General features: G+C 33.6%; 1 protein-coding gene across 3 annotated transcripts; it reads right to left on the bottom strand.

Annotated features, from left to right (window-relative positions):
• Window positions 1-7941: 7941 nt before the first annotated feature.
• On the bottom strand, window positions 7942-10900 carry LOC121215363 (nuclear pore complex protein NUP35). Of its 3 annotated transcripts, none has more exons than XM_041089761.1 (4): window positions 10647-10900; window positions 9565-10144; window positions 8966-9077; window positions 7942-8486 (listed from the first exon to the last, which is right to left on the bottom strand). In XM_041089761.1, the coding sequence occupies exons 2-4, from the start codon at window positions 10140-10142 to the stop codon at window positions 8217-8219; spliced, it is 960 nt and encodes a 319-aa protein (XP_040945695.1). In that variant the 5' UTR covers window positions 10143-10144; window positions 10647-10900; the 3' UTR covers window positions 7942-8216. The 3 variants fall into 3 exon arrangements, with proteins under 3 accessions (XP_040945695.1, XP_040945693.1, XP_040945694.1); XM_041089759.1 differs by having other exon boundaries at window positions 9565-10162; window positions 10647-10823; XM_041089760.1 differs by having other exon boundaries at window positions 9565-10813.
• Between the last annotated feature and the right edge of the window lie 804 nt (window positions 10901-11704).

Here is an 11704-nt window from a genome sequence, read left to right as displayed (position 1 = left end):
CTAGAATACCTTAGCATAAATTGTTTGGGTAAATGATATTGTTATTGTTATTTTTAATAAGATTATTAATATCAATAATAGAGCATTTAATCATATTTAAACATAATATTAATATATTATAATTAAAATATATAATTTAATAAAATTCTTAATAATCAATATCTTATATGAATTTACTCAAATCATATATATGATACTATAAATATAATTTAACATAATTATTATAAATATATTATAATTAAAATATTAATTTAGTAAAATTCTTAAAATTATATTCTTATATGAATTACTCAATCATAATATATGATACTATAAAGATAATTAACATAATTATTATTAAATATATTTAATTAAAATATATAATTTAATAAAATTCTTAATACAAAATTCTTATATGAATTACTAAAATCAAAAATTGATACTATAAATATATTTGAAGTAATTAATATTAAAAATATTTTAATTAAAATATATGATTTAATAAAATTTAAAATAATTATAACTAATAATTTTCTTATATGAATTTGTATAATTTAAAATAATATTATTAATATATTAATAAAATATATTTCATAATCGTGATAATAAATTTTTTATATGAATTATATAATTTAAAATAATTAATATTAAATATAATTTAATAATGATATATAATTCATAAAAGTCTTGATAATAAATTTCTCATATGAATTTATACAATTTAAATATTAATATTAAATATAATTAATAATAAAATGTTCTTATATGAATTTACTAAAATCAAAAAATAACTTGAAAATTATATTCTGCATAAACATAATTAACTTATATTAAGAAAAGATTAGATGAAAATGAAATTCTACATCATAATCCATATGTTGTATAGTTTTACAACATCATAATAAATTTTCTTATATGAATTTATACAATTTAAAAAGTTTGAAGTACGCAATTCCAAGGAAAAAGTGAGGGGATGATATCACTTTCCTCTCTTTTGGATTTCTATTTGTTAATGACAAATGCAACTAGATTTCAGGTACTCCAACATAAATAGAACAAGGTAACAATTTTATAAGAACCAAATCAAACAAATTTCCACAATTAACTCCAGTAGTTGATCTGTAAGCAGATCTCCTTCCAGGCATAAGAGTAAATTTCTAACGCCAATACTAATTTAACTTTACAAATCCATTGGCATGAATAATCAAATTTGTGTTAATAATAGATACAGATTCGTTTTCTACAAAGATATACAGAAGCAATGCATCAAAGCAGCCAGCCATACTGAATACAACTGTCTCCAAGACTCAACAACCAAAATACTAAGAAGGGGGAGAGCGAAGAACCACCACAGAGGAAATGAGGCAGTATCATGCATCTAGCAGCAACCACGAACAATATTTTGTCTAAAACTTCTGCATGATGGGTAAAAGATTCCTAAAAACCTGATTGTCAAAAGGTGACATAGACCTCTGGAAGTTGTAATATGAAAGATTCTTATCATTTTATGAAAATAAGTGGTACAAAAGGTGTTGAGGAAGAAGTGAGGTGTAAGTCAATTCATTCATGTTTCCCCTCTATGAAGGGAACAGATAAATCAATTGTGTGAAAAATCATGAAATATAAACTTCATATACTACCTTCTCTCCATTTGATTCAGGAAGCATATAAGACACAACAAACATTACTTCAAGATGCACCAAATACAATTAACACAATTCCAAACTATTCAATATACAAATGGTTTTATTAACAAGATACTAAACCACTAGACCACTGCAAAAGAGCATGGTATAATATGATCTTATTAAAAAAGTACAAAGAGCTACCTCTCATTGGAAGAGCAAAAAGAACGAATCAAATAAATTGACTTCGGAAAGCAGCCAACCAAGATGGCTACATTGTAACTTATAAATACAGAGAACAAGGTTCACCAATGTTTTGCACAGACAAATAGACAATATATAATATGAACTCCTACAGAGCTTTATTCCACAAATAAAACTCGCATGCCAACCACTAATTGAATGCAGTGGAATCTATCTGTTAAAGAACATGGAGAAAAATCCAACAATAATCCAAAGCCCTATTTTTAGCATGACGCCTGGAAGGGAGACATTATTTTCCGATCGAATAGTCACTGGTTGTGCTATGCTGTAGAAACTTGCAAGAACAATCGAAACAGAAAATAAACTGAAAAAACAAGAATATTAACCTCTCTTGATCAAACAAAACCTCTTCATCAAGTCCAGCTGCAGGTAAATCCTCATCCTCATCATCTAGCCCCCTATTCAACTTCCCGAGAAATCGTTTCCAAAAACTGCATATTGTGATGCATCAAATACTGCACCTCCTGCATAATAGAAAGGTTAACTTTACTGAAATGAGCTCTTCATAAAGAAGAAAACACATCATAAGAAAAATATCATTTCACTAAAAATTAGTAGCAACACAGAATCATTAAAAAAAAGAACTTTCTCCAATTAATGGGCAGGAATGGGGTAATTGAGATGGGCGCAAGTTAACACCCTTTGTGTATCCAAGGGCCTGATTTTTCTCAAATGTACAAAAGCAGCTTCTCCAATTCAATCATAATTCAAATAAATCGTGTTTCCATCCCTAAAAATATTCGAAACCAAAGTCAATTCAACTGAAAGTCTGAACACCAGCACACTGAAATCATTAACTGGCGTGATTTAGTAGCCAAATTTAAACTTATATTACTAATCTGGAAAATGCCAGGCCAACATGAAACAAAGTCGCTACTTAAAACCAGAAATTGTTCACATATGGAACGACATTTGACTTCTAACTGAATCAAATAGTGTTACCACAATTGTTTTAGCAAAAAAGCCTGCCCTTAGCATTGAAAACACAATATTTAAGGATCTAATTTCATTTCCTTCTAACCTGTTATACATTTGATCTCAGAAGAACGGTAAATCCTCCACCAAAAGGTTTCAAATTTTACTCTAAGCTTAAAGCCAACCAAAGAGAAGAAAACAAAGCTAATTTTATCCCCAAATGCATAAACCAAGTAATTAAAGCAAATGAGTCGAATATCAACCTTTATCAGTATCGCGGAATTGCTTAAGATCCTCAGAAGCATCCATTTATATGCACTTCAAATTACCACGCAACAGGGAAACCCAAAACAGAAACCCTAATAATAACTGAACCTACAATCTAATCGTTTCTTTTTTAAAAAATCTAAATCTAAACTCTAACAAGAAAAAGAATTACAAGAAAAATGGCGAAAAAATGGTTTGAAAGCAAAAACCTTAGCAAAGAAAAAATGTTTGGTAGAGAGAAGATCTGTATGTATTTCATGGAAAGGAAATAGTTTTCTTTTTTCTTTCTTTCAGATCAAATTTGTTGAGATAAATAGAGAGAGAGAGAGATAGAGGAACCCTTCGGAAGAGATAACGAAGGAAATTTCTTGTAGCGATTGAGTCGACCGAAAAAGAGTTTCAGATTAACATCAATTGGCTTGAGTTTGAGAGCAGTATAAGGAAGCATCAATTTTCTCACAGGCGATCTGAGACGGTGGAAATTTGGTTCAAAGAAAATTGCTGTTGATGTTGGGAGGGAGAGGGTGGGGTGGAGCAGCAGATTTTGGCTGGGAGGGTAAAACAGAGACGATTAGCTAATCCTTACTTTTGGAATGGAATGGCTAATCGTTGTTGAAGCAGAGAAAATGAGGAATACATCCGTGTTGTAATAGGCTTGTAATAGGCAATACATCAAACCAAACACGGGATTAAGTGGGGATTAGTGGGGCCCACAGAATAGGGGTGTAATGGCTAATCCATTACACCAAACCAAACATGTTGTAAGTAAATCAAATAGATGGTATGTGGATGAAATTGCATAATTTCCATTTACAAGCTTAAGTACTAAATTGTAAAGAAGTTAAAATATTAGGGGCAAAAAATGTAAATTTGCAAAAGCATGAATTTTGGACTGAACTGAATAGTATAAATAATAATGGATTGAATTTACTTATTTTAATATAAACCTCATTCGAATTAGGATCGAGGAAAGCTAAGCCTCGAATTACTGATCTCGTTTTTGCGTCTTTATAATCGAGGTAAGTTCATATGTTAAATAATGTTGTAATGTTATTTTGATATTTATGTATTGTGCTATATATATCATGTTATGAAATGATGGAAATCCAATGACATTTCGACACTATTGAACCCCGTTTGAACCTTAGAAATATATAGGATACAAATGACATGTCATTAGAGTTACCATGTTTCGGGTGTTGGTCCTGAATGTCCTACCGATGGCTAAGTTCTGACATTTGTTGTGGATACTTGTCAGCTTGTGTGAGCGGCATCGTGTAGCTACATTTCAACTGTTAGCTTGTGTGAGCAGACCCATTTATGGCTCGAGTGAGCAATGATGTAAAGGAAAAGGAAAGGGAATGGTTTCGACCATATGTTTAGCACACTTTGTGTGAGCTTCCGTGTATCCGATATTATTCTAAGTGGTTCAACGGGCATGTAAAGGGAAAGAACGGTAAGTGCTCCGATCGACTATATTATGAGCTTGTGGAAAGTATGCATTTTTAATTAAAAAAGTATGTATAACTATACTTATGGAAAGTATGAATTCAATTGTACAATGTTCATGAAATCTATCTTACCATGTGATGGGTTAAGTTATGTATTAAGGACTAACTTGTGTTGTTGATGATGCTTAGGCTTGTGCCAAGCTTATGTTGGATTGAGTCATGTTTAAATTATAAGGCTTTGCATTGAAATGGTAAGCTATGTTCATGATTTACAAACTTACTAAGCATTACATGCTTACGTAGTTTTCTTTCCTATGTTTTTATATTATCGAAAACTCGATCGATTTGGAAGCTCGTCGGAGACTTATCACACTATCCAACGATAATATTGGTTGATTTTGATGTTTTGGTCATATTATAATGGTATGAATAGGTGAAGTTGTGTTTAATGATCTAGTTGTTTTTGGCATATATAAGTGTTATTATGGTTGATGTGCTTATGGTATTTTGATGCCTTGATGGTTGGTGTTGATATGGCTAAGATGATGTATGTTTTGAATGACCAATTTGGTATGTGATGATATAGTTTGGAATATGGTCAATTGTGGTATGTTTTGGTATAGAAATAAGTAGATGTATATGGTTGACATATGGTCAAATAAGATTTTAGATATGTTTGATGGATTGTGATTGAGGTGCCTATATGACATATTGGTTGTATGGTTTAATAATCTTGTGAATTGGACATTTTTATACATGTTTTGGGTAGGTTTTGATGCCTTGGTCTTATGTGTAAATACGTTTAGTTTCATGCTTTGAATATGTGAAAGAAATGACTTGATTTGGCCAATTTCTTGTCCACACAGCCTAAGACACGGGCATGTGTCTCAGCCGTGAGTGACACACGGCCATGTGTCCCTTGTAGGTTTTAAAGGTTACAAGTCAGGCAATTACATGGCCTAGCACACAGGCGTGTGGCTTGGCCGTGTGACCCAAGTCAGAGAGTTACACGGGCACAAGCACGGGATGGGACACGGGCGTGTGTCTCAATCGTGTGTCACACGGCCGTATGAACCCTGCAGTTTGAATTTTTTTAACTTTTTCCTCAATGTTTCAAATGTTCCCGATTTAGTCCAAATCATTTCTAAAGTGATTTTAAGGCCTCGAAGGCTCGATTAAGGGACAATGTGCATGTGTATGATTGGACTATGCTATGATTATTGTAATGTTTGGAAATGATTGTTTTAGGTTACGTTTTTATAATAATGCTCTGTAACCCTATTTTGGTGACAAATACAGGTTAGGGGTGTTACACCATCAGTTCTCAATTACTTTCTAGGGTATAGGCATCTTATCAAGCTAACTTTAAGATTCAAAAGTTCTGCAGCAGAACAGTAGACATCCAAAGTATGCTTGGGATGGTAGATTCCTTAGAAGGAAGGGTAAGATAGTGGTAGGTGATGTGGCAAGACTGAAACATGAGTAATTCCAACTCTTTCATGCCAGTGCTATGGGTGGAACTTAGGACTTCATGTGACCAAAAGGAGGATAAACAGTCTTTTGTATTGGAAGAGACTTTCCAAGGATATTAAAAGGTGGATAAGAGAGTGTTCACTGCTAAAAGTGTAAAGCAAAAAATGTGGCTCCTTTAAAATTACTACAGCCTCTTCAAATACTAGAGAGAGCTTGGTCATCTATTTCCATGGATTTCATAGAAGGTTTACCATGCTCTAAGGGTAAGAGTGTTATTCTGGTGGTGGTAGATCGCCTTACTAAGTATGGCCATTTATTGCACTATCCCATCCCTATACTACTATGACTGAAGCTCAACTATTTATGGACCATGTTTACAAGTTACATGGGATGCTAGATTCTATTATATCAGATGAAGACAACGTGTTTGTCAGCAACTTCTACCAAGATCTGCTCAGAAAGGTGGGAACCAAGCTCCACCTATCCACTGTTTACCATCTAGAGACTGATGGGCAAATAGCAGTTTTGAACAAGTGTCTTAAAGGCTATCTGAGGTGCATGTCTGGAAGAGACCCCGACATTGGACAAACTAGCTCTTACTGGCTAAGTGGTGGTATAACTCCACATTCCACTCAGCCATTCAAGGCACACCCTATAAGGCACTATATGGGCAGACACCTTCTCATCATATGTCATATTTGGCTAGGGCATCATTGGTGGCCATTGTAGATAGAAGTTTACAGCATCGTGAAGCTGCAAGGCAATTGCTAAGATTCCACCTAAAGAGAGCACAAGATAGAATAAAGCAACAATCAGACAAACAGAGGACAGACATGAAATTTGAAGTAGGGGACTAGGTATACTTGATGCTTCAACTTTATAGACAACATTCTGTGAGAAGGTTCATCAACTAGGAATTAGCTTCCAAGTATTTTAGCCCTTACAAGGTGGAAGGTAAGGTTGGAAAGGTAGCATATAAACTGCAGTACCCAAGGATCTCGAGTACATCCTACTTTTCATGTTTCTCAGCTTAAGAAACATGTTGGAGCTGCTCCTGTCCAAGCCTCTCCGCCAATGGTGAACAACCATGGAACTTGCGCTAAAGAGCCTATCATAATTTTGGACAAAAGGATGGTGAAGCATGGAAATGTGGCCACAACTGAAGTTTTAGTAGAATTCCTTTCCAGAGGATGCAACATGGGAATCCTTACAATAGTTGAAGGAGATTTACCCTCATATAGATCCTTGAGGACAAGGATCTTTTTCGAGGAGGAAAGTGGGTCAAATTAAGAAACAATTGGGCTAATTTTAATTAGGCTAAAGGTCAATATCGAGAACAAGTTAGTGAAACGGTGCACATCAAGTTTAAGTGAAATAGAGCATTTCAAGGGATGACCGTATTGTTTGTTTTTCTATTATTCCTAACTACCAGATATTTCATTTCTTTTCCTTATATATCATGTAATTGCAGTATTGGTTAGGAATGGAAAACTGTCAGCACACTTTTCTCCTCTGATTTTCCTCTTCTTTTCTTGATTTCTGCTTCTCCTTTCTATCTTGGATTTCCGGTTCCAATCATAACATCCCCAAAAGCCAAATTTCCCAGAATAAAGAATAAAATATCATATACATAGGTATCAGATGATTCTTGTGAAAACTTTCATTTCAATATAGCAATGATTTTTGCGACTGATACCAGTTACTACTCAGATTCCAACATGTCTTGCTGATTTCACAATGCCGGAATAGGTGTTCCGCTGTTTCAGGATGCCTCGCACACAATGAGTAATTGTCACTAACCATGAGACAAGCAATATCTCGTGGGTACATCCCCAAAGAAAAAACCTCAATTTGGGTGGGAGTGAAGTCCCCATTTTTGGGGAAACACTAACATAAGGTATCAGGCTCGTCACTATAAATGTAAAGGCATGCACATTTCACCAACTTAGCCAAAATTATTCCAAAGATTGTATCAAAGCAAAAATTGAATTATATAGCTCACGCACTTTTGAATCGTATCAAACCAAAAGTTCAAGACACTTGGTTTTCTAGTCTTTTACAACTGCAATTACAACACAATCAATTGCATTTCCCTTTGTTCAGGACATAACCGTATGTCCTCCATGAATATCTAGAAGGAACACCATCCAACAATTATGAAATAGAACAAAGGGCATGTGAGTGACCAAAAACAGCTTTTTATTTTTCTAATATCCAAACATGTATTCCATGATTTTGGTCCCTAGTGATTTGTAGGGTTTGCAATAGCAGCGCTTCCTGATTGTCGTGCATTGGTATTGCCATTTTGAAGATAGTATGGGCGAGATGGTCGGAAATTGCTCAGCTCTGGTGTTCCACTTGATGGTGGAGGCAAAGTCATGAAACCCTGATTATTAATTCTTTCATTTAGAGCCTCACGTTGCATCGGATCTACTGGCTTCACACCGATTATTAGTGCTCCATTAATTTGCATTCCATTCTTGCTGAGAGCTCTCTGAGCATCAGATCGGTTCTGCACCAAAAAACAAAAGCAACTATTAGACTTTATCAAAAAATGAAAATACATTTTGCTAAATCTAAACTAAACACATAATAAGATCAAAAGATCACAGCCATCTTCGAAAAGCAAAAGTTCTATCAGGTTTGGGTTTCAGCAAAATCCATAGAGATATTTAGCCAATACGATTCCAGCTTTGATCGAGGAAGGCAATATGTTTAAACCACAGAAGGGTCAGAAATTTATGTTCGAACTTATTTCTCAGTGAACAGCAATCCTCTTTTATATTAACATCCAGCTGGATTACTTTTCTATCATTAGGATTACATACCAATTCCACAAGCATGGATAGCATGCATGCAACAAATAAAGAACACAAAATGAACAAAAGTCTGCAAAAAGGGACCAACAAGATAGATAACCAGAGAAAATTAAAACTTGTAACGAAATAGCATTAACAGGTAGTATTTCGGATTGTGAGAAAGAAGATTTACCAGATAGAGAATGTGCATCCAGTTAGCATCCCTTGGACCAGGAACATGCTTCAATATCACACCACACTTTTCAAACTCTCGCAAAACTAAATTTGTATCAGCAGGAGAAAATCTGGAAAGAAAGCGAATATTGAAGTCAGGTCTTGCATACATATAAGAACATGACTGTACCATGAGTTTAACCCAAATGTTTAGGTTAAGTTTGATCTACTAAACAGAGAAACATGAAGAGATGGAAGTCACCACCAAGGAAGTTATAAGTTCAAATCGCTGCTGAGTTATACAAGGTTAGAAGTTGCAAATAGCAGTTCAGAGGATAGTACCCAAAGAAACCAAGAAAGAAGTGTACTATTGTCAATAAAGAAATTAGACAATACCAGTTCCTACAACATTTAAGCAAACAACATCTAAACAATTACAATTTTACCTGACATAAATGGGTAAAAATTTGGCAATGTGAAAATGATAAAAAGGGATTCAAAATGCAGAGAAGTGGCTGCTTAAATAATACAAGAAATATTTACTCCAGAAATTGCTAGAAGACCACAAGACAAACATGCCAATTATTAAGTAGAACAAGGAAGTAGCAAGGAGCATACCCATAAACTGTAACCCATTCTTCCTCATCCAGATTGCCTGCAGGTACAGAATTTCTTTGTATCTCAGGCCTAGCAACTTCCCTCGGAGGCGGAAGTGTGATAAGAGCACCAGGTTGAACGACACCCTCAACAGGAGAACCCTTTCCCTTGTCATCCTGCTCATTACTACTACTATTCTTTGCGGGTGACCACCAACTCAAACTTGCTGGGCTCTGCTGATTCTGCTGCCCATTAAGTATAGCGAATGAAGTGCTAGCCCCTGACTTGCTCTTTGCTGGAGTTGAGAAGTCATGTCCAGAACTTTGAACTGGGCTTTTTGGGTCTGACTTGATTTCGGGAGACATAGGATAATCCAGTATACGAGATTCAGGAGAAAAATCTGAACGGTCCTCCAAGGTGTACATAGGAGGAGGTGGAAGATCTGAACTTCCAAAATTCTCCTGCCATAAAGCTGAAACAGCAGCCGCTTGACCAGGACTAGAGAATTTCCCTCTCCGGGCAGAGATCGGTGACGCCAAATCTTGGTAAAACAATGACTGTCTCCCCGATTTTGGAGTTCTATGAACTACAGTGCTCATTTCTTTCGATTATATGAGCACTTAAAAAAGAGTTCAGTATAAATATCATGTCATTGCCTTTACCAACTTAACTAGCCTATCTAAGATTCAATTTCAGGAAACTCAACATCGACCAAATTTATCAACAGAAAATTAAATAACAAATAATACATCTTAATTACTCTCTACGCATTTTGGTTGCTGAGAATTTTATTAAAAAAATTTACTATAAAGCTTGATTGATTGATTTATTCATCAAGAAAAGCTTTATTAATTTAGGCCAAAAGAACCAAAGCTAAAGAAACATCGTTTTGCTTTTATTCGGATTTATTTCCGTTGTCCTCAAAGAAAAAAGAAGAAGAACCAATAGCTTAACGTGCTTTTTGTTTTTCTTCAATTTCCCTTTCTCGGAAACCAAACTTATGTCCCACATATACCATTTTGCAGCACAATTTCCTTAACGAAGATTTTCATCGACATTAAAGATAAGTTAAACAGAGAAGAAAAGAGAAAAAGCGAGAGTACCTTGAGTTGAGTTGAGGTCTACTGGTATTGTCCCAAACTGAAAGGCAGAGGAGCTCTTTTCAAATCAACTGTGAAACGAATTTTATACTCGAAACCCTAAACCCTGTAGTATTCAAATTTCAAATTTTGGATTTTCAATACTGTTTGAGTTAGCTTCAAATGACGTAAATGTCCTTCAATTTTCCGCTCATTGAGGTTGTTTTCGCACTTTAAGATACTTGTGCCTTTTGCCCTGTTTTTAATTTTTGGCTAAATGATACATGAACACCTGAATTTTGATGAATAAAACCCTTCGTGAAGAAAGCGCTTAATTAATTTTTTAAAAAATTTAAATTGTATTAATTAAGTTATTTGATTAATATTTTCATTTTTAACTGTTATAATATTAGTAGTGGAGTCAAAATTTGTGTTGGATGAATCAAAATTAAATTATATATTTTTACGATAGTAAAAATGTAATATTATTATTTTAATAGTTTATATATTTGTAATTGTTAAATGACTAAATCAAATTTTTATCGTTTAGGGGGTTAAAGTGTAATTTATCATTACTAATTTAAAATTTTATAAATTATAAAGACCTAAATGAAAAAAATAATCATTTTAGGGGGTCGAGGCCCTTGTCAACCCCTGACTCCACTAATGACAATATTAATGTAATCGTTAACAATATTAATATAACACTCCACATTAACATTAGATAAAATAAAAAAATTTCAAAAAAATATTTAAAACATTTTATTAGAATGAGATTTTTGGAATTCTAAAAAAGAAATTCCCTTTAAATAAGTACAAATTGAATATAGAAACCATATCGATTTTTCTAAATTATATAAAAATTATTTTAAAATATATATATAAGATGTGTCCCAATGTTTTAATTCTATTCATATTTTTACAATATAAAAAATAAAAATATATATTTAGAAAGTAAATATATATAGATAAATTTTAATTTTATTAATTATATGAGTAAAGTTTCTTTTTTAAAATATAAGTATATCCTATTAAAAATGTGTATCAATTAGTTTCTTACACATGTAGTCAAAATGCTCAAG

This window comes from Gossypium hirsutum, chromosome D03, assembly GCF_007990345.1.
Source record: "Gossypium hirsutum isolate 1008001.06 chromosome D03, Gossypium_hirsutum_v2.1, whole genome shotgun sequence".
NCBI lineage: Eukaryota > Viridiplantae > Streptophyta > Magnoliopsida > Malvales > Malvaceae > Gossypium > Gossypium hirsutum.
Note: the sequence above shows the minus strand (reverse complement) of the source record. Positions and strands in the feature narration are given on the sequence as shown.

What these genes read in the sequence shown, in the direction of transcription:
- LOC121215363 (XM_041089761.1), bottom strand. Translation starts at nt 10,142, where the DNA reads ATGAGCACTGTAGTTCATAGAACTCCAAAATCGGGGAGACAGTCATTG. An exon ending in GAATGGGTTACAGTTTATGG is followed by an intron (nt 9,078 to 9,564) that starts GTATGCTCCTTG and finishes CTTTCTTTCCAG; the next exon opens with ATTTTCTCCTGCTGATACAA. An exon ending in GGATGCACATTCTCTATCTG is followed by an intron (nt 8,487 to 8,965) that starts GTAAATCTTCTT and finishes TTTTTGGTGCAG; the next exon opens with AACCGATCTGATGCTCAGAG.